A 21,922-nucleotide genomic window follows, 5' to 3' on the forward strand; every position below is an offset into this window, starting at 1 on the left:
GCCCCGCCCCGCCCCCCACCCGTCGCCCCCTCGCGACGGCCTCACCAACCTGTGCCCTTCCCCGTCCCGCTCCCCTCGCGACAACCCCGCCCTCCACAGGCCCAGGCCCAGGCCCAGGCCCAAGCCCAAGCCCAAGCCCCCGGACCCCGCGAGGCACGCCGGGAGGACGGCGCGGGCAGGAGACGTCACCAGCGTGCGCCGCGCCCCGTCGCGAGCGTGCGTGCGCGAGCGGCGTTGGCCGGACGGCGTTTCCCAGGGGGCCGCGCGGCGCGCCCACTTCCGGCGGGCGGCACGGGACCCGGAAGCGGCGGCCGGACGGCGAATCCCGGGGCGACAGGTCGGTCGGAGGGCGGCGGGAGCATGCGGGGCGGCCGGCGGCCCGTGGCGCGCGGCGGGTCTGTGCTTCCGCGGCGGTGGCGGCGGCGCGCGGCGGCCCTCGCGTGAGCGGCGGCGGCCAGAGCGGCCGGCAGCGCGCCGGGCGGGCGGCGGGGCCCGCGGCGGCGAGGCGGGCCGGGCGGGGCCGACGTGGGCGCCGCGCTCGGCCCGGGGGGCGGCGGCGCCATGTGGAGCGGCCGCAGCTCCTTCACCAGCCTGGTCGTGGGCGTGTTCGTGGTGTACGTGGTGCACACCTGCTGGGTCATGTACGGCATCGTCTACACCCGGCCGTGCGCCGGCGACGGCAACTGCATCCGGCCGTACCTGGCGCGGAGGCCCAAGCTGCAGGTGAGCGCGGGGTGCGGGCGCCTGCGCGACCCCGGGGGAGGCCCTTCGTGCCGAGCCCGGCCCCGCATCCTTCAGGTCGTGCCTGCGCGGGGGTTCCGGGAAGGCTGCAGGCGCTGCCCCTGCCCCTCGCCTCCCCTTCGGAGGCGCCCGGACCCTGCCCTGTTGCGGTCTGCGACCCGGCGCAGTAACTGCTGTCCCGGGGCCGTTTTGCTGCTGGGGCGGGGAACGAAATCTCCCCGTTTGTGGGCGGTCAGGTTTCCGCCGCGGGGTCGCAGCGGGACGCGGGTTTCCTGCCAGGGGCATCGCGCCCCTAACTCCCTGCGCGTCCTTTTCCAGCTCAGCGTGTACACCACCACGCGCTCCAACCTTGGTGCTGAAAACAACGTGGATCTGGTCCTGAACGTGGAAGACTTCGACGTGGAGTCAAAATTTGAGAGGTAAGGTTGGGACAGCGGGCTGGTTACGTTGGGGCCGCGGAAAGGGAGCCTTGAGTGCTGAGGAGGTTACTGCAGCGACGGGCCGTCACAGCCTGCGCTGTGCACGGGGGAGGCTTTGTGCTCCGGTGTGAGCTGTGGGCACGCTTCCGCTTTGTGCAAAGCAGCAGAGGACGAGGCTGTCACTCAGGAAGTCGCTCACACCACAGTCACCAGCTGTGGGACGCGAGGCGGTGGCCAGAGTTTCCAAAGCAGGAGGTTTTGAGGTGGGGACGACCTGGAGGACAGAAGGCGTTCGTGATTCCCCACAGCGAGCAGCTCGTTTCGTCGCAGCCAACGAGCTCAGTTAGGTCGCCTGTATTGGAGAGAAATGAGGTGGAGGAGACGATTTTGTAGAAAATTATAGTTAGATATAACTATAGATGAAGTGGCGCAAATATTCAAACTTGTAGAGTGACTTTTAAAAATGGTATTTATTTTATGGTCCTAGTTTTTAAGATTTCAGTGAGTATAATTTAAAAAGCAACTTGCTGAGTGCCTGGGGGGCTCAGTCAGTTGGGCGACTGCCTTCGGCTCAGGTCATGATCCCGGAGTCCCTGGATCGAGTCCCGCGTCGGGCTCCCTGCTCGGCGAGGAGCCTGCTTCTCCCTCTGACCCTCCTCCCTCTCATGTGCTCTCTCTCTCATTCTCTCTCTCAGTAAATAAAAATCTTAAAAAAAAAAAAAAAAAGCAACTTGCTTGTCAGGAGTCTGTTTTCCTCCCCTGAGGTGTCTGGGAGGCGTCAGACAGGAGTAACGGGAATGTGGGATGTGCTGGAAGGTCCGGCCTCTGGCCAGCCCGCCCCATTCGAGAGCTGTGGGAGGCAGTGCAGGGGGCAGGGGAAGCAGTGAGTCTGGGGTCGGCCTCTGCCTGGCCACTGTAGCCATGACCAGGGCCAGTTACTGACTTCTCTGAGCGCCGAGAGACAGAGGCAGGAACGGCAGGTGCATTCGGTGTTCAGCACAGCTGCCCACGTCCACAGAGACCGGTCTGTGAAAGCCAGCACTTGGGATTTCAGTAAGTCCTGGCAGGAGGGTGTCAGTTCTAGTACTTCTAAGCTAAAATTAGTTTGAAGCAGCGTCACTTATGAAGATACTCAGGGGTAGTCTGGCCTGTGTGTTTACGGGAGGAACCTAACAGGCACATAGTTGGAAAACAGTCCTTTCTTTCGTTTTAGGACAGTTAATGTTTCTGTACCAAAGAAAACCAGAAACAACGGGACGTTGTATGCCTACATCTTTCTCCATCATGCTGGTATCCTGCCGTGGCATGATGGGAAGCAGGTGCACCTGGTGAGCCCTCTGACTACCTACATGGTCCCCAAACCGGAAGAGGTCAATCTGCTCACTGGGGAGTCTGCTACGCAGGTGAGTGCATGAGGTCACTGGCCCGATGAGGCCTGCACTCTCCCCTTGGAATTCACACACACGTTTTTGCACGTGCAGCTTGTGTCTGGAGCTGCAGTGACCACTGGAAAGTGAAGCAGTTTGATGTAATGGGCATACATATCTATCCTACAGCTGCACCAGTTCTCTTGGGTTTGCAGACAGATTTTATCCCAAGTTAGTTACATGCAATTTAAGTAGTCCAGTGATAGATTTCTTCTCAGGCCGTGAGCCCTCTCACGCTCCAGGGAGCATGTGTGCCCCCCAGCGGGGTGTGGGGGCGTCCCTTCCGCAAAGCTCAGCTGCAGTTTTCACTTGCGGCTGGGAGACTCACTGCACTGTGCATAGGGTAGGACGACTCTTTGGTATTTACCTTGTTCACAATCTTGAAAGAGGGACTTGTATGGGAAACATTTTTGTTTCCATAGAAAACTTCATGTACAAGGAAACTGGAAATCTCTTAGGTGGTTACTAATGAAGCTATGGATAAAGCAAAGGAACTGTGGTATTTGAGTCTACATAGGCTGGAAGGTGAGGTCATTTATAAACGAGAAATATGGTAGCTTTCCAGGAAGTATCTGTGAGCCCACTGCATGCTGTGTCCCCTTGGAAAGACGCCTTCAGCTCCTTTTTTGGGGGACAGTATGGCTCTGCCTCTCAGGGCCTTCCTGGGGTGTCAGTGAGGTGGTGGATCTTAGAGGTGTGAAGGGGTCTCTGGAATGTACAAATGCCAAATAAACATTTGCTGTTAGTATTACTTGGAAAAGTGTTTTTAAATTAAGCTACTGTAGCTGAACCACATCTGTTTAGGTGGGAGGTACGTGAAATGATCCTGTAACATAGAATGTGTCAATTAGATCTGGAAGATTTTCCTGGCAGTCATAGCTTCTTGGCTGAATATAGCTCACTCCAGGACTGATGCCCAACCCTGACATCTGTCCCCCAGATGACTTGACAGACCTGGTCTGGGAGCTGAGTCGTTGCCAGCCACAGGGCTGTTAGTTCCAAGTGCCTACACCTCCTGCAAATGTCCCAGGACTCCCCCTTCTCAGAATCCCTGACAAGTGGGTCAGCCCAGGCTGAAGACCTGAAGCGGGAGTCAGTGTTGCAAAGTAGCAATCCTCTGGCTTGTATTGAGAGGAGGAAGAGAGGGGTGTCACTCTGGTGGAGCGGGCAGCTGTGGGTCCCCCCGTACTCTGCCAGGCGCTGCTTCGTGGTCTTGCTGTGTCAGTACGTGGTGGTGGTTCCCTAGACTGGGCCCGGGGACAGTGCCCCTCTCCCCAGCACCGGGCTTTTCCTGCTGAGTCACTCCTTTAGCAGCAGATAGAAGCAGAGAAGAAGCCACCAAGTGCCCTGGACGACCCTGTTTCTCACTGGAGACCAAGACTAACACTGAATGTGATGGTGGATGACTTCGTCTTCGACGGGGCCTCCTTGCCTGCCGATGTGCATCGGTACATGAAGATGTAAGTGCTTCTGGTCCCATCCGGGAGGAGGCAGAAATGGTGCTCCGCGGGGCGTGTTTACTTGCCCAGCCTCCAGCATAGCTCGTGCACTCCTTGAGCTGGCGTGGGGGGTGGGGGACGCCTGTGGGAGCAGATGGGCCACCGCTGCATCCCTGAGCCACCCCATGATAAGAGGCCCAGAAGGGCCTGCAGGACTGACTGCCTGGAGCACCCCAACCTTGTCCCTCCGCTCTCGACATCTTGTGATTGAGATTGCCACCAGCGTGTGAGGCTGTGTCATGCTGACCTTTGTCTTGTCTGCGTACTGGTTACTTCTGTTAGGACTCCGTGTTTTGCTGTAACTCGACTTGCTTACGTTAACTTAAAAAGTGGTCTTTAGATCGTTACGTTAGCATCATGAGTTAACCGTAAATGTTAAAATTGGTTGATCAACTTAGACTGCCCTGCATTTCCATTCTTTGGGGAGTCCACTATTAGATTAAGATCTGATACCGATGGTCATGCAGTTCCTAGAAGTGGCTGTGATGAGATTTGTTTTCCTTCTTCACGTGTAAGGGTAACTGGTATCATCACAAGTGTTTTTTTTCTTTAAAATTTAAATTTCAGGGGTGCCTGGGTGGCTCAGACGGTTAAGCATCTGCCTTCGGCTCAGGTCATGATCCCAGGGTCCTGGGATCGAGTCCCGAATCGAGCTCCCTGCTCAGTGGGAAGCCTGCTTCTCCCTCTGCCGCTCCCCCTGCTTGTGTTCCCTCTCTCTCTGTCTCTCTCTTTGTCAAATACATTAAAAAAAAAAAAAAAAAAACTTAAAAAAAAAAAATAAAATTTAAATTTCATTCTTGAGTATGCAAAATAGTCACATAATTAGACGCTTAAAAGGTACAGAAGAGTCATGAAAAGCCCCCCTGGCCCCTGCCTCCCCCAAGGTACAAACAGCAGGTGGGTTTTTATTTCCATTTTGACTCTGCATCCCTGGACCATCCATGTCCAGGCATAGATGGGCTCATCACTCTCTGATGGCCTGGATGGTATTCCATACCGTGGCCACTGGAGTTTCCCTCCCATGACTGTGACTTCAGGGAAGGGCGGCTGGTTAGACCCCTCTGCTTCCGTGAGGAAGGTGTGTCCTGGGATCGTGTGACCAGAGGCACGTGGAGCACTGGGCGGGATTCCTCTGAGGTACATCCAGTGTCTCCGCTATGTCTGGTTTGTGTAATGGTGAAAGCATTCACGGTGACTTTGAAAACTGCTTGGCTCCCCCAGGATCCAGCTAGGGAAGACTGTGCACTACCTCCCCATCCTGTTCATTGACCAGCTCAGCAATCGGGTAAAGGACCTCATGGTAAGCATTCCTCCCTCTGGACTGCCGCGGCGCTGCAAGGACTTACCCGCGTGCTTCTGACTTGGCAGCGGGGTGCTCTGGGTTTGCCTCTGACTCCTTCCCCGAGCCCCTGTGCCCTCCGTTGGTGAAAGGATCTGGGAAGGTTCTGTATGGCTGGTACACAGAGCCCGTGGGAGAGCCAAGTGTGGTTCAGAACAACTCATGAACATTCCGTTGAACCCTAGTTGTTTGGCTCAAAGGTGCAGAATGGCTCAGGGTGGGTCCTGAGCAAAATGTTCCCTTTAGGGCTGGCCCCACGTGGTGTCACTGTCCCCTTGGAGCCTATAGGCCTCCCCTCAGGGCCAGGGCTGAGCGTGGAAGCAGAAGGGAACTCACACCCTGCCCTCCAGGGTGGATCAGAGGATCCGTGAAACACAGCTGACTTTGGGGCAATAATGACAACATGATGGTTACCGGGGAGGGTCACTTATCTTGCAGCAGGCACCGTGCCAAGCCCTGCTCCCGGGCCTGTGGAGGTATGTCTCCACGGTCTGTGTCATGGGGGTTATTGAGGGTCACGGGTGACGTCTCTGGCCTCACTGGGCACAGCTGGACTGACCGCCCTGCACTGTGGCTCCTGGACACGTCCACGGCATTTGTGGACATTTACCAAGCGGGGGGCCGTGCTCCTCATCGGCACAGAGAGCTCGGGTGCTTGTGGGGTGCACGGCAGTGAGCGGGAAAAGAGGCGCCTGACACGCGGCTCCGCCTGCCCCAGCTCGGCCACCTCCTGCTGCCAAGGAGCTCGGAAGTGACGTCACTGCACTGTTGACCCTAACACGCGGGGCGCCGCGCTTCCCTTGGGCGGCTGACCGCGTGCGCGGGGCCCCTGGGCCAGAGCGGCAGTCACTAGCCCCCCGGCGTCTCCTGGAGTATGCTGCGGCGCTCTGTGCAGACCTGTGCCACACCAGCTCCGCCGAAGCGCACGGGCAGTGCTCCGTGGCCCCAGAGCTGCCGTGGTCCCTGCTGCTGAGGACCTGGTGCTGCTCTGACAGGTGTGAGGGCAGCGGCAGGGAGAGGCTGCGGGGCAACGTCTGCAGGGCACCTGCGCTGTCCCCATTGTCCTGTGGGCTTGGGAGCCTCGTGTGACGTGGTGCTGCCCCTCAGACACGAAAAGACGCACACACTGCTGCTTGCGTCATCTTCTCGTGACGTTAATGCTTCGTTTCAGAGCTGTTTTCTGGCAAGAGCGCCATCTTTGGGGAATAGCCCGCTCGCTGGGGCTTGGACAGCGGCACCTCTGGGGGTGGGCCTGGCCTGCGCCCACCTGCTCTCATGCCAGTGCCCCGGGGCCTGGTGTCTGGTCAGTCCTGGCACACTCTGGTTGCTGGGCTGCTGACGTACGTGCTCACTGCCAACGGTTTGCCGAGCGAGCGAGGGTCGGTGGAATCGGCCCCGTGTTCATGTGATGTGCTGGCACGTGGCGCTCACAGACTCACCGGGCCCCCAGAGGGGTGGGGAGTCAGTGCCCTGTGTGCCGGGGGCCTCCCCCCACGGCACTGCAGCCCGGGAACCTCCAGACCCTGGGACCGCACTCTGCTGCCAGGCGCGGCCTCGCCCACTCCCAGCAGCTCCTGGCACTTGCACACACCTAGCTCAAGTGTCCCATCTTCCGGAGGCTTTCTCTTGTCCCCGGGTGGGCAGGCCTGCCCAGCCCTGCACCCCACACTTCAGTCTCTCTGGAGAGGTGTGGAGGCTCCGCCAGGCCCACGCTCAGCCCATCTGCAAGAGCAGGTCCCTGGCGCATCTTGATGCCACTCATGTCGAGGTGGCGGGGCAGAGGGACAAGCAGGCGTGGCTTCTGAGGCACACACAGGGTTTGGGTGGCTGAGAGGACAAGGCTCGTCACTCAGAGAAGCTTTGAGCACTTCATGAGGAGGCCCCCAGGAGGAGGGAGGCCAGAGGGGAGGCAGGAACCACCGGGCCAGGGAGCAGACTGTCACTCCGTGGGGCCCGGGTGTGAAGCGCGAGCCTCCGCTTGTGCAGAACAGGATGCGCCGTGGCGTGTGTGCCGTGGCCGCGTGCGTGGCCAGGTGGGCGGGCTCCGGTCCTCGGAAGGACGCGTTCTCACTGCCCTTCTCCCTGCCAGGTCATAAACCGCTCCACCACCGAGCTGCCCCTCACCGTGTCCTACGACAAGATCTCGCTGGGGAGGCTGCGCTTCTGGATCCACATGCAGGACGCTGTATACTCCCTGCAGCAGTTCGGTGAGGGCAGCAGTGGACCGGGACTGGGGGACGGGCATGACCTTCTGTTCCCAGTTCTCGAAGTGGCCCCTGCCCCTCCTGGTGTGCTGCTTTAACCAAGTTCCCGTCAGAGTGCTGGGCTTTGGCTGTGCATGCCGGGCACCGAGCTTGTCCGCTGTGCAGCGATGGGTGCTGCTGACCTCGCTCGCTGACCTCGCTTACCCTGCATTGTGGTTCCTCTTCCCTCTCAGGATTTTCAGAGAAAGACGCCGATGAAGTCAAAGGCATTTTTGTTGACACCAACTTGTATTTCTTAGCGTTGACCTTCTTTGTCGCAGCATTTCACGTGAGTGGTCGCTGGGCTGGTGGCTCTGCGGGCACCCTCCATCCTCAGCCGGGGGTCTGCACGGCCTGGCGGACCTGAGGCTTTGAGGTTGTCCTGCCCCAGTTGTCCTTTCTCCCAGTTCAGGAGAGGGGGTCTGGACCTGGGTCCCTGACCCCCTGAAGGACTTGGGGTTTTATCTGCTGGTCTGGGAGGCTGTTTTGGAAAGAAATCCAAAATCTGTGAGGTTCATGGAGGACTTTATAATACAAGTATTTCTCTGTGTAATTCCAGCACGGTGATTTTAATACTAGAAAACCAGTTCTTGCATAGCATTCGTTTTTGCACAAAGAGTCTCACACCTGGGGAGGAAAGCTGACCCCCACGCAGCCGCGGTGCTGGATTTGAGGTCAGGCTGGGAAGGGGCAGACAAGGTAGGCTGCAGGGCAGGCGTGGGAGCCCTACTGCAGCCCATTCTGACTGCCCAGCTGCAGCTTTGCAGAACTGAGCCATGGAACAGTGGTTTTTATCAGAAGGTCCGCATCTGCGAGTGAGCCCGTGTGCTTCTGAGGCAGACACTGCGCACCCTTGTGCTCTGGCTGAGAGCCGGCGGGACCTGGTGAGGGCAGTATGTGGACGTCCCTGCGGGCATGCGGCCCACGATTGCTGTCAGACGCCCTGCAGTTCTGGCGTGGTGGATGGGACACGAGGCCGTGGGCTTCTGTGGTGCCTGGCGACGTCTAGCTGTGTCCTTGGGACCCGGGTCCAGTGCACACCTGCCGTCACTCGGTGAGGAGCAGCTGTCGGAACCACGCGAGGTGCAAATTGCTGTGCTCTTTTCTTTGCAGCTTTTGTTTGATTTCTTGGCGTTTAAAAACGACATCAGTTTCTGGAAAAAGAAAAAGAGCATGATTGGAATGTCCACTAAAGCAGGTAGATGCTCTCAGGAGTTCTGGGTATTCCCAGGGCATACACTACGGTTGATAGGCGTTTAAGGTTCATTTTGGAACTTGAAGCCTAGGGTCATCTCTGACAGCTGCCGGCTGGGGAGCCTGCTCGTATGGGAGGGGCACCTCTGGATCTTGCGTGCTAACAAGTGGGGGCGGGGCTGTCTCTAGATCCCAGAGAATGTCGGGTAGGCCTGTGACCTCAGAGGACAGAAGGCGATGGAGGCTGCATGCCAGGGCCCACCCTGGCGTTGACAGACACTGGATCTTGGTGCATGTTGGTGCATCTCAGTCAAAGGGGGCAGTTCTTTTTCTCCCACAGCAATGACATGCCCAGGGGTGGTGTAGGCCACTAGGGTGGCCCCCACATCGTCAGTGTCTCAGATTCTTGTGTTCTCTGGTGTCCTCAGAGTGGATGAGGGTCCCCACTGAGTCCTCCTGCCCCCTCCTCTGGCCCTTCCCGGGGAGCGGAGGGCGGGCAGGAGATGCTGTGGGTCCCCAGGGCCGTGCCCACGGAGGCCGCCGGTGTCCCACCCTCCACTGGCGCCTGGCAGATGGCTCTGCTCCTTCGGTGGGAAGCACTGAGAAAGCAGCAGGGCCGCGTCAGTGAGCTGCCCTGTCTTATAAAGTAGGGTCTTAAAAGGAGAAAGTACAGCTCTCGAGAGAGACTGGTTTATTGCAGAATTGGTGTAGAAATAGGAACGGGTGATGGGAGTCCCAGGAAGCGAGTCCTAATCCCTGCCCAGAACCCGTCTCGGGGTGCTCTCGGCACGTTAGTGTGTTTGCCAGTGCACGCGTGCGCGTTTCTGTACCCGAGGGGACCTCACATTCGACCTGCAGGGCGTTTGCACAGCCGCCCGCCCCGCTCCGGGTTGGTGGACGGAGGGGGTGAATTACACGAGGCCTCGTGTCTGCTCGTGGGGGTTGCACGCGGGTGTGCGGCGTCTAGGGGATGAGGGCGCGTGTGCGGGGGCCGACAGGTGGGGCTGGGGTGCGTGGGGGGCCGTGAGGACCGGGCGGGGGTGTGCGTGGGGCGGGGCCAGCCCCCCGCACAGCGCCCTGCCGCCCCCCCGCCCCCAGTGCTCTGGCGCTGCTTCAGCACAGTGGTCGTCTTCCTGTTCCTGCTGGACGAGCAGACGAGCCTGCTGGTGCTGGTCCCTGCGGGCGTCGGCGCCGCCATCGAGGTGAGTTGCGCGGCAGCCCTTGGCCCTGCGCTCAGCACCGCCGCGTCTGACATGGGGAGGGGCGGGGCGGGGCGGGCCGCTGAGGCTACAGAGCGCATCCGCCTGTCACAGTCGCCCGCAGGATGTATTTAACCCGCTGGATGCAGAGCCTCCCGGCTTGGGCTGCGCTCGCTGCTGCCGGGAGCCCCGTGGGGGACGTGGCGTCCAGGAGCGTGGCGCCCTGTGGCAGCCCTGGCTGTGTGGGGCTCAGGAGAGGGATCCTTTGGGGTGGGCAGCTTGGGGCCAGGCCATGAGGACGGCGGTGGGGCTGGGACACAGGGTCAGCAGAGGGGGGGGTGGGCCAGGACGTCCTCCTCTGGCCTCCAGTGCTGCCCTGTCCCAGCCTCAGCCACAGCTGTGGTCCTGTGCCCCTGCCCATGGGTGCTGGCCCACACGGTGGTCAGGTTGGAGACGGCGCTTGGTCTGCCCGTGAGGGAGCGTGGGCAGGGACCCTCCCGTAGCCACCTGTCCCCGTGTGGAAATCCAGCTCAAAAGTGGCTGTACCGTGCTGGTCCCACCTCAGCGAGGTGGTGAGAAGGGTTGGGTCCCCCGGAGACTGGAAATGGCAGGACTCGGGGCAGAGGCTTGGGGCCTCCCAGTGCTGACCAGGAGGAAGGTGCCGGTAAAGCAGGAAGCAGGCGGGGTGGACTGGGAAGGGGGCTTGGCCTGGAGGAGGACAGCCGGGCTGAGTGCCGGTTCCCTGGGTGCAGAGAGGAGGGGCGGTGTCCACGTGGGCAGACAGGCTCGCTGGTCGGGCACGCAGGCCGTGAGGCGCGGTTGGGCTGGGCTGGAGGGGCTGAGCGGGCAGACGCTGTGGCCCGTCCCCTTCCAGTGGTGAGTTCTGGGGACTCCTTGGTCCCAGAGCTTAAATGTCTGTGTCTCTTTTTGCCGTCAGCTGTGGAAAGTGAAAAAAGCCTTGAAGATGACCATTCTTTGGAGAGGCCTGAGACCTGAGTTCCAGGTGGGGGTTTCTGTGTTGTGACCGCGCCCCTCCCCCTCGGCAGCCCACCTTCTCCCGCTGCACCCCGGTCCGCCCAAGTGACTGTCCTAGAGCGTCTCCCATGTGTCTCCCAGCTGCGCTCTGGTTAGACGCCACACTCGGGCCAGTGATCCTTCGGCCGCGTGGCTGATCTCCCTCCGGCCCAGAGCAGGCCCCCAGCAGACGAGGAGGTGGGAGCACGCGGGTGGAGGCTGGGGCCGCCGCAGCTCTGCGGTTCCCTTGGTGGGGCCACCATCAGATTGCCGGCCGCAGCCAGTGCTGGACCCACATGGGCTTCCCATTGGGGACGGAGCGCGGGCTGCGCTGACGGCCCGACGGGGGCTGGGGGTTGGTGTCAGTTTGAGGTTTGTAGTTGGGCGCTCTGCTTTTGCTGCTGTGCTGGACCCGTTCCAGGAGAACCTCGGGGCTCACAGCACCCCGGCTTTCCAGGTTCTCAACCGTCGAGGACGGGAAACTAGGCAGCAGGACACAGTTTGTCCTGTTCTGTAGCTCCTCAGTGACTCCACCGTCACTGATCTGAGAGCCACGCGGGGCGCGCAGGGGAAGCGCCGTCGCTCTAGGAGCTGACCGCATAGAGGCTAGGAGAGGCACCCGGCCAGGGGACGTGCTCGCGGGTGTGCTTCTGCCGCACGCGGGACTCGCTCTGGCCCGTGGGGACCTCTCTGAGTCCCTGGGTGGCTCTGAGGGGGCAGGGAGCGACTTGACTGGAGACTGGAGCCCCGGGATCGGCACCCGGGGTGCGCCTCACGCAGCTGCGGCCGGCTGTCCCTCTGCGGCTCGGGCCGGAGTCAGATGACTGACGGCTATGTTGGATTTTGTGACAGTTCGGCACCTACAGCAAGTCCGAGAGGAAGACGGAGGAGTACGACGCTCAGGTAGGCAGCAGGGGGTGGCTGGGGGCGCGCTGGCGCCCGAGGGCAACGCACCTGCCGCTTCAGCTTCCTGACCTGGGGAAGGAGGCTCTCGGGCTTCTCCACGTCCCGGGCCTTGCAGGGGACCTGTGCCAAGCTGTCCTGGGTGGTCCGTGTGGGTGCTGGGGCGGCACGTTCTGTCGTGAGACTGGTGACCCCTGTGGGGGGCACGCCGTGCCCTGAGGCTGGCGGCGCTGTCGCAGGCACAGCCGAAGCTGTCACCTGGCTGGGACGTGCCTCCTGCGCGGGGACCGTGCCACGCTCTGCTTCGCTGGTGCCTGTTTGGGCCCAGGCAGCATGGGCGTCACAGAAAAGTTCCAGGGAGCGCAGCAGCGGGCCACAGGCCCTGCGGACGCCCCGCCTGCGCGGCTCCGGGCCGGTTTCTGCACCGTTGTCCCCGGCGGGCCCTTCATTGGTCTGCCGTAGGCCGGTGGGCTGAAAGCGTCCGCATCTCGTCCAACCTCGCTCCTGGTGCTGTGCGTCCTCTGGGCGCCCGCCGTCCCAGCACCGTGCACGCCCACTTCCCTGGAGTCGTGGCTCGTTTGCCCTTTTTGCTTGTCTTCCCCTATTGCACATGGGTTCCTCACGGGGGCTGCCTGTTCCCTGGCAGGCCATGAAGTACCTGTCCTACCTGCTCTACCCTCTATGCATCGGGGGCGCCATCTACTCCCTGCTGAACATCAAGTATAAGAGGTAGGGTGCTGCCCAGCCCCACTACTGCTCATCCGCCTGGGGACGCCCCTCGACCTCTGTCCCGGGCCACCGCTGTGCCTCGTGCCCCTGCAGCGTGGATGGGGAGGGGGCCTCACCTGGCAGCACCTCAGGACCAAGGACACAGCCTGCAGTGAGGGCGCCGAGGCCGTCCTGCAGTGCCCCACCCCCCGCAGGCCTTCTCCCAAAGCAGCAGGTACAGGGCCACAGGCGTCCACGGCCCTGGGGTCTGGGACGAGGGCGGATGTGTCTGGACAAGGGGAAGCTGGCTAAGGCAGCATGGCCCCTGAGTGCGGACATGACCCTGAGAGCTGGACCCCGGTGCGGTCTTCATGCTGCCGGCCGCTCTGACGGAGAACCCTGCCAGGGCAGGTCTCGCCGCCACCTGGTGCTTGCGTCCTGGGGGGAGGACTATCTGCGCAGGTCCCCCGACCGGCACCTGCTAGTGCCCAAGTGTTTGTGACGTGGTTTCCACGACCGTGCTGCTAGCCAGCGCAACAGACACAGAGGGACGGGGGACGCGGGACTTGGTGCGCTGACGCTGGTCTTTCCCTTCCAGCTGGTATTCTTGGCTCATCAACAGCTTCGTCAACGGTGAGTCGTGGGCTTCGGTCCCACCAACGGCATTTCCACAGCTTCCTCGTGGCTCCGGCACGGGGCCCCATTGGTTTGAGGTTGTGCGGGCGGGGCCTTTGCTGCAGCCCGTGCTCCGTTTGGGGGCCCCCAGATGCCTGGTTTGTCTGCAGGAACCCCACTCAGGCTGCCCCGGCCACAGAGTCCTGAGCTGTGTGTTCTCTCCTCACGAAAACAGCTCAGCGCGGCAGGAAACAACACTGTCTACTACACTTCCTGAGGGCAGACCCAAGCAGCAGGCCCTTGAGCGCAGTGCACCGCCAGGCCCGTGAGCCCTGTGCACGGGCCGGGTCCACATTCTGGCAGGGGTGGGTGGGTCGTCTGGCCGCTAGGCTGGCCCTGACCGGCCTGGGCTCTCTGCGCAGAGCCCCGTGACAGGCTCCCGCCCGCTGCTCCCACCAGGTGTGATTCCCAGGGGCTGCCGCAGTGTGTGGGCAGGGCCTGAAGCAGGCTGCAGGGGGTGGCGGGAGGGGGCAGCCAGCAGACTGCCCATAGGTGGGGACGGACGCTGGGCCGCGGGGCATCAGCTCTCCTGCTCAGACACCGCGGCTGTCCCAGCCTGCTCTCTGTCTCCCCAGGGGTGTATGCATTCGGCTTCCTCTTCATGCTGCCCCAGCTCTTTGTGAACTACAAGGTGAGACCGCGGCCCGTCCACGCACTCACCCGTGGTTTCTGTGTGGCCGGCCGCTGATCTGCCGCATCTTTCCTGTCCCCCAGATGAAGTCGGTGGCGCACCTGCCCTGGAAGGCCTTTACCTACAAGGTCAGTGCCCGGCCTGGCGCCTCCTCAGGGCTCACACGCCCATCGGGTGGCACTTCGTGGGGGCGGGGGGGCGTGTCCTTTGAGCCGCATGTGCCATGGTGGTGACTTAAGGACAGTGAACTGTCCTACCGGCTGAAGACGTTTTCTTGAATTAAAAGCCACGTTCCTCTTGGTGACACGCATCAGAGCGCAGACCACCACCTGCCCCCAGGGCCCGTGTCCACAGATGCCGTCCGGCTGCCGTGAGGGTGGTCCCCGCGTGGCGCGTCCCACACGGGTGGAGCTTGGGACCGTGGGGCCTCCGTGCTTGTTGAGCAGCCTGGACCAGGCCTCAGTAGCGCTGCGGTTTTCAGGGGAGATGGGCATGTGCTGTGCTGTTCCGTTTTCTGAGAAGCGGGGACGCCGCCGCGTCCTTGGCCCGTATTTTCAGGGCAGCCCCTGCTGGTCTTCGCAGTCTGTGGAGACCCGGGGCGTGCGCTGCAAGGTGGGCTCCCAGGCATCCAGTGTGCTCCTGTACTTGTTCTCTGCCCTTCTGGTGTCGCTGGGACACCTGCGGTCACACATCATGTCTGCTGAGCGGCGATCTGCCAGCGACGAGGGGGAGCGGGGCCCGTGCGCAGGGCGGGTGTCTTCGGGAGAGCCCAACGGCCCGTGCTCCTACCTTCCCCTGTCCCGCCTGGCAGGCCTTCAACACCTTCATCGATGACGTCTTTGCCTTCATCATCACCATGCCCACCTCCCACCGGCTGGCGTGCTTCAGGGACGACGTGGTGTTCCTGGTGTACCTTTACCAGAGATGGTGAGTGTGGCGGACGCCTGTGCTGCTCATCCCACGGGGAGGGAGGTGGTGTGCCTGCGGGAGAGACCATCCTTCACCCCAGTTGAGATGAGTTGGTCTGTGTGCCGCTGTGTGGGGCCGGCCAGCCCGCATCTCCCCGCACTGTGACGCCATTCCTCACCGGCAGGGTTTGGCTGAGCCGGAGGGAGTCCCCGCCCCAGGGCTGTGGGCCTGGCAGGGCAGGGCCAGGTCTCCTGGGGGCGGTGCCCCCACCCGCCTCTGCTTCTGCTCAGCTGCCCTGGGCCTCTGCTTCGCCTCGAGCACAGAGCTCCGTCCTGATCATAAAAACACACACACAACAACAGGCGGGCACGAGAGGATCCCCGAATCCCTGCCCCGCGGCAGTGTGGGGTCGCTGGGTCCTCACTGCCAGGAGCCGAGCCCCTTCCCAGATGGCAGAGCCCGAGGGTGCTCCTGTCCTTGCAGGCTTTATCCCGTGGATAAGAGCAGGGTGAACGAGTTCGGGGAGTCCTACGAGGAGAAGCCCCCGCGGAAGGCCCACGCAGAGTGAGTCGCCACCCAGGCCACGTGGGGTCGGCCGCTGCGCAGCAGAGCTGGGTTGTTGGCTGAGTATTTGGGCTGCTTCTGGTCGAGATCCCTGGACGTTACCTCGTCTGCATTGCCAAAACCTGAACGTTTCCCGTCACCTCCCGAGTCCCTTTGTGCTGTGGTTGAGAAGGGCCCCAGCGGGCAGATAGCCGCCCACACACCAGGCGTTGACCGTGGGCAGGGCGCGCTGTGAGCACTCCAGCAGCTCTTTAAATCCATTCCTTAGAGACTGGGATCAAATGGCTTTTTTCCTTTTTGTTTAAAATTTGACTATTTTAAAAGCTTAACGTACGTATGTTTCTATTTTAAAATAAATTTCTCTGGCTGTAATGTTTTCTTGGTCTGGTATGACGTGGAAGGTGTGTTAGCGGCTTCACTTTTCCTGTTTTGGGAAATGCATGCGTGATGCGGGTTCGTTCATGTGCTTAGTGAAGCAGCAAATTTAAAGGCCGCCTCCTAAGCTCTCAAATCACAAGCCTTCCTAAATATCTGGTATTGAGTTTGTCACATGGCCACCACTGGTCCGACAGATGGTGTTTTTCCAGAAATGCCCCAGGTCAGGGCCGAGATGAGTGGAGTGGCGGGACCAGGCGGGAGGCAAGGGCAGGCGCTTGTTCCACGCGGTTACACTCGACCCTCCGCTCTCACGGTGTGCAAACGTGCAGGTACCATCAAGGTTTGGGGCTCGTCCCCAGCATCTGCCGTGGAGCTGGCTTTGAATTCCGACTTTGACCGCGGACTCGGGCCCCACGGTGTCCACGTTGGCCGTGCTGGGCTCCCCCCAGGGTGGAAGGTGGGGCCGATCGCTCTCTGCAGGAGGCCCAGGCTCAGGGAGCACATGCTCCTCCCACCTGTCCCCACTCACACAGGCCACACACGCTGTCACTGTGGTCCATTCACGGCGGAAACCACACGTGTGTGCCTCTCAGCCCGCAGCTTCCGGCCCGGGTGTGTGAGCCACACAGGGTGAGCTGAAGGGGAAAGACTGGTTCAGGTGACCCTCCTTCGGTTCCAGCGTGCGGATGCGTCAAGAGCCCCGAAGGGTGCTGCCCTGTGGACTACCCGCCCGCTGGACCCACAGAACGTTCGCAGGGTGCGGGCACCTCTGCTCAGCTCGGCCTGGGGGCCACAGGCTACGGGCGCCGGCTGCACTCTGAGTGAGGACGTCGGGGCGTCCAGCATGTGCGGCGCCCAGGGTGGGCCCAGGAGGGTGAGCAGCGGGGGCCCTGCAGGTCCCAGGACAGCACCACGGAGCGGCTTACGACACAAACGCATCTCGTCCTCCTCTGGTCTCCAGCTTCCGTGTGGGCAGGCAGGTCCCTCAGAGGCTCCGGGCCAGAGCCCTGGCCTCTCCCGGCCTCCGGAGGGGCGGCATCCTTGGCCCGGGGCCCCTGCCTGCACAACCGCCTCTCCCGCCTCTCCCATCCGCCCTCACTCTGCACTCTGGCCTCCTGCTCCTCTCAGGAGGGCCCCTGGGGGGGTCAGGTCTGGCCACAGGACGATCCAGGGTCGTGCCCCCATCTCGAGACCTTCCTGCCGTCACAGCTGCCTGTCCCGGGGCCTGGAGTTCCACCCGTGCCTCCCGGCTCCCCAGTCTGCCCATTCACCTTTCTGTGCCCTACCGTCCAGAGGGGCTTCTGTGCCAGTGTAGACACAGCCCGAGCCCTGCGAGGGGAGCACCCCGGTGAGCTTTCACACAGCCCTGTGAGCGTGGGGCAGGCAGCTCCCAATGACTCGGGTGCCTGCATCCCTCCTGGCTGGTTGTCTGCAGAGATCACGTGGTGACCTTCATGCACATCGGCCCCCAGCCCGTTCCTCCCCCACCCGGAGCCCACACCGGACCCTCGGGATCTGGCTTCTTTGGCTCAGAATTCTCTCCCGGCTTGTGGCCCTCACTCGTACCCCTGGGCAGCATCCACTGCGTGAAGAAGCCACACTTCAGTGACTGGGCAGACGTCAGGCTTTCGTCCAGCTTGGTGTGAGAAGTAGAGTCACCCAGAGTGCATGTGTGTGTCTGCAGGGGACGTCAGCGGTCAGTTCTCTGGGGCCACACCCGGGTGGAGTGCATGCACGCTTGGCATCAGGGGAGCTGACGCCCCCATGCCCGTTCCAGCGCCCCCCCACCCCCCTGGCCATGTCACACCCGCGCCCCCCAGACCCCCCCCCACATCATGCGCCCCCCCCCCCAGGGCCTTCCCGGGTCACGCTGCCCCATGCTTATGTTGCTGTCTGGTGGGCATGCAGGGGGACCTTCCTGAAGCCTGGATTTGCCTGACAACTAATGGTGCTGAATATCTTTTCGTATTCTTTCTAACCATTTTGACATCCTTTTCGGATAAAGGGCCTATTTTTTTCTATCTCCCCCGTAATCCTACGTTTCTAGTAGCATTTGTGCTGGGCTTGCTGGCTGAGGCGACTCAGCCACGTAAGGTGGGAGGAGCGCACGCCCCGTTTTCTGCTCTTGGGAACATTCCTGATGCGGCCTGTGGCTTCCTCGCTGGGGTTTTGCTTCTGCTGCGGCTGGAATTTCTGTAGCTTTCGTGGGGACACTACTTGAGGTTTCGTTGTTTCGCTTAAAGAATTTGTCCATTTGGCACAGTTGCTCATAATCTCCTTTTGTTCCTACAGCCTCTGGGGCCGCGTCCGCCGGTTGTGTCCCCGCAACAAAGCACCACAGACGGGGCGGTGAGCGGCCGACGGAGTCCCGGGGCGGTGAGCAGGCGAGCCCCCAGAGCCTGCTGAGGGAAGCGGGGGCTGGCAGGGCACCTTCTAGGAAGCAGTATTGTTCCGTCCCCCGTCCCAGGGGCGGGAGTCCCCAGGTGAAGGTGCTGCTGGGCCCGCTGCTCCCGAGGCTGAGAGATGGCCACTGTCACCCCACGCCACGTTCCCCCTGAGTGTGCGTCTCCAAACCTCCCCTTTTGATAAGGATGCAGTCGTGCTGGATCCGGACCCACCATAAAGACCTCAACTGGGCTCGAGCCTCTGCAGAGACCCTGTTTCCAAACAAGGTCACACTCGCAGGCCCTGGAGGTCGGGACGCCATCACCTGAGTTTTGGGGGGAGATGCTTTTAGTCCCTAACAATTCCTTACATACTTTTTTGTAATTCCTTTTCTTTTTAATCAATCTGCTTTTGTCAGTTTTATCATTATTGGTCTTTTCAGGAAAAGTTTAGCTTTGCTCCTTCTTTACATTTTGTTTTCTCCTTCACTGATTTCTGCTCAGGTCTTTTATTCCTTATTTCTTTTTACACATGTTGGATCTATTTTGATATCCTCTTTCCTACTTTTGGAGATGGTTAATTGGCTCACTAACTTTCAGCCTCTCTTTTTTTTCAAACAAGACTTTGAAGTTGTGTTTTAGGAGCTTCTACTTCCAGACGAGGAGAAACAGCAGGGGCAGGGTTCACTCTCCGGTCCAAAATGATGACAGCTGGACTAAATATGTGAAATGACCATCGTGAAGACCCTGAGCATCAGACACGGAGAGAGGAGTGCACCAGGCTGGGGGTAAAACTAAATCACAGACTAAGCACTGCTTTGGTCCCACCAACAAAGCTTAAAGACAAGATCCAAAAGGATTAAGTTGTTTCCAAAGACTTCTGTTTCCCAGTAAGAAGCTAAAAGATACCCTTCACCCAAGAAGGTAAAATTCACAACGTCTGCCTCCAAATTACAGATCTACAGAGAAGCAAGAAAATGCAATCCACACCAAGAAACATCAGTCAACTGGAGCTGAACCCATTAGAAATGGGGACAAGAATATGAAAGCAGTTGTCAGACTGACTCCACGTCTGAGCAGCTACAGGGGAGGTTAAAGACGGGTGAGAGCACTGGAAGATTCCATCTTACACAAGAAGAGATTAATGAGTTTAAGACGGTAGCTGTGTGAATGAAAGAGAATGAGGAAAACAAGGAAACATCTGAGAGCCGCAGGGGACCCGGGGCTAGTGGGGTCGGGGGAGGTGACGGGGCTGGGGAGGCCTTCGAAGAAATGTCTGATGACTTGTGAGATTTGATTAAAATAGATATGAAAGCACAGATTCAAGAAGCGTGCCAAAAACCAAGCGCAAGGAACAGGAAGAAAACTAAAAGGTATGGGAATCAAATTGCTGATTTGTAACGAAGAGAAAAATCTGTAAAGTAGCCAGAGAAAAAACATGCATGACATCCAAAGGAACAACAACAAAAAATGATACAGGAGACTTCTCCCAGGAAACGATTCAAGTTAAAAGGTATCTTTAAAATACTGAAAAGAAAAAAGGGAAAAAATCTAACTGAATCCTTTACAGGGAAAATATATTTCAAAATATCTTTTAAAATTAAGGATTTTTACAGACATACTAACCTTGACGAATCACAGCAGATCTGCTCTGTAAGAAGCATTAAGACAAGTCCTTCCAGCAGCAGATGGAAACCTGACCCACACGTGGGAACGAGAAGCACCAGAAACAGTAACTATGTGGGTGAATACAGGGACCTGTTTTCTTATTAAATTATCTTAAAAGACAACAGACCACTTAAAGCTGGAATAATGACGATGTTTTTCAGGGTCCCTGACACACGTCTGCAAGAACAGCACAAGTGTGGGGAGGGAAGCCGTGCAAGGCCGCTCCCGTAGGTTCTCACACTGGGGTGAGGACTGGTGTCACCCCAGGAGGCTGGAGACAAACACACACTGTATACCCCCTGCAGCAATCTCCAGAATAAACCACTGTTGCTCTTGAGCTAGGAAAGGAGATAAAACCGACATTAAGAAATATTCAACGTGGGCACCTGGGTGGCTCAGTCTGTTGGGCGACTGCCTTCGGCTCAGGTCATGATCCTGGAGTCCCGGGATCGAGTCCCACATCGGGCTCCCTGCTCAGCTGGGAGTCTGCTTCTCCCTCTCCCGCTCCCCCCTCTCGTGCTCACTCTCTCTCGCTCTCAAATAAATAAATAAAATCTTTGAAAAAAAAAAAAAAAGAAATATTCAACGCAAAAGAAGGTGGAAAAACATGGGCAGAGGGACAGGACGGATGGGAGCGGCAGAAGGCCAGCAGCAATACAGGATTACGGCCGTCCCAGCAATGAGCACATTAAACGTAAATGGCGCAGACGCCCCAGCTAAAAGGCAGAGACCGCCAGGCTGAGCGCAAAAGCAAGGCCCAGCCGGATGCTGTGGAGAAGCAGCCCCTGGAGATAGCAGGACACGGAGGGCTCAAAAGAAAACCCTGGGAGAAGACTCGCCATGTGAACACTCAAAAAAAGAAAGCTGGACGGACAATATCAATATCGGGAAAGTAGATCTTAGGGAAAGGGTATTACCAGGAAATAGTCTTTTCATCCAAATAAAGGTAGACTAACCATGAAAAGGACATAATAATCCTGAACGTTTATGTGCTCAGTAACAGAGCTTCAAAATACGTAAAGCCAAAGTTGTTAGATGTGCAGGAAGACGTGGAACCCGTCTCTCAGTGACCGATGGGCCGATGGCAGTGGCAGATCCATGAGGACACGGAAGACTGAACGCCGTCCGCCCAGGAGACCCATGAGACGCCCCACTCAGCAGCAGAGCACTTACCCTTCTCAGCAGCAAAGAGCACGCTTACCAAGAGAGACACAAAACAGGCCAAACGAATGTGAGTGGTTCCAGGCGGACACACTGTGTCTTCAGCCTCCGTGCGGCCAAGTGAGCGGCAGAAGCAGAAAGACCCTGGGAGAGCCTCCAGAACACAGGAGGGAGATAGAAAGTGTGGAACTGAACGAAGACACAGGTCGTGACACTGTGACAGTGAGATGGAAGTTTGGCTGAGGCCATGTGTGCCGGGCAGTCCTGGTGCTAAAACCTAGGAAAGAGGGGCCTCAGCGTCCTCAACCTCCAAGAAGCTAGGAGAGCAAATTAAACCCAAAGAAAGTAGAGAATACGATAAATACCAATGAAATAGAAAAGTAATTCAGAGAATTAACGAACCCAAACCTTGTTCTTCGAGAAGATGGGTCCAGTGAGGAGGAAACCCGTAGCCGGGCCAGGTAGGAGAAGGGACTGCGCACCACAGTACCCACCAAGGACACCGCATGTGCGGACAGAATAACCGCAGTCCAGGCAACTTTGTGCCAGTATGGTCAACAATCTGGACGGGTGTGCAAGCTGCCATTCACGCAGGAAGCACGGGTACCCCGGATAGCCCTCTATTTCTTGAAAACATTGAACCTGTAGTTTTAATCTTCCCACAAAGGAAGGACCATATGGCTTGGTGGGTGGATTGCACCTAACACTGCGGGAGGGAATAACAGTGACGCCACAGTCTTCCGGAAAATGCAGAGGACGGAGGGCCTCCGGTCTGGTCACGGGAGGCCGGCCTGCCTCAGCCCGGGGCCGCCAGCCCCCTCCCGGGCTGCCCTCCAGCACCAGCCTCGCGCCCTGGGGTCCCTCCT

General features: G+C 59.4%; 1 protein-coding gene across 3 annotated transcripts; it reads left to right on the top strand.

Annotated features, from left to right (window-relative positions):
• The first annotated feature begins 469 nt into the window (after positions 1-469).
• CLPTM1L (CLPTM1 like) lies at positions 470-15,837 on the top strand. 3 transcript variants are annotated; one of them, XM_054504956.2, is made up of 17 exons: positions 470-723; positions 1,060-1,160; positions 2,374-2,563; positions 3,905-4,047; positions 5,308-5,386; positions 7,515-7,632; positions 7,863-7,957; positions 8,782-8,866; positions 9,961-10,064; positions 10,999-11,064; positions 11,928-11,978; positions 12,625-12,707; positions 13,285-13,319; positions 13,937-13,992; positions 14,076-14,120; positions 14,804-14,919; positions 15,385-15,837. In XM_054504956.2, the coding sequence occupies exons 1-17, from the start codon at positions 562-564 to the stop codon at positions 15,467-15,469; spliced, it is 1,614 nt and encodes a 537-aa protein (XP_054360931.1). In that variant the 5' UTR covers positions 470-561; the 3' UTR covers positions 15,470-15,837. The 3 variants fall into 3 exon arrangements, with proteins under 3 accessions (XP_054360931.1, XP_045719827.1, XP_045719836.1); XM_045863871.3 differs by having other exon boundaries at positions 471-723; positions 3,899-4,047; XM_045863880.3 differs by having other exon boundaries at positions 471-723; positions 3,902-4,047.
• Positions 15,838-21,922: the final 6,085 nt, after the last annotated feature.

The sequence above is a fragment of the Mirounga angustirostris genome, unplaced genomic scaffold, assembly GCF_029215605.1.
Source record: "Mirounga angustirostris isolate CCGP_5_RB_7025 unplaced genomic scaffold, mMirAng1.0.hap1 SCAF_7, whole genome shotgun sequence".
NCBI classification, from domain to species: Eukaryota; Metazoa; Chordata; class Mammalia; order Carnivora; family Phocidae; genus Mirounga; species Mirounga angustirostris.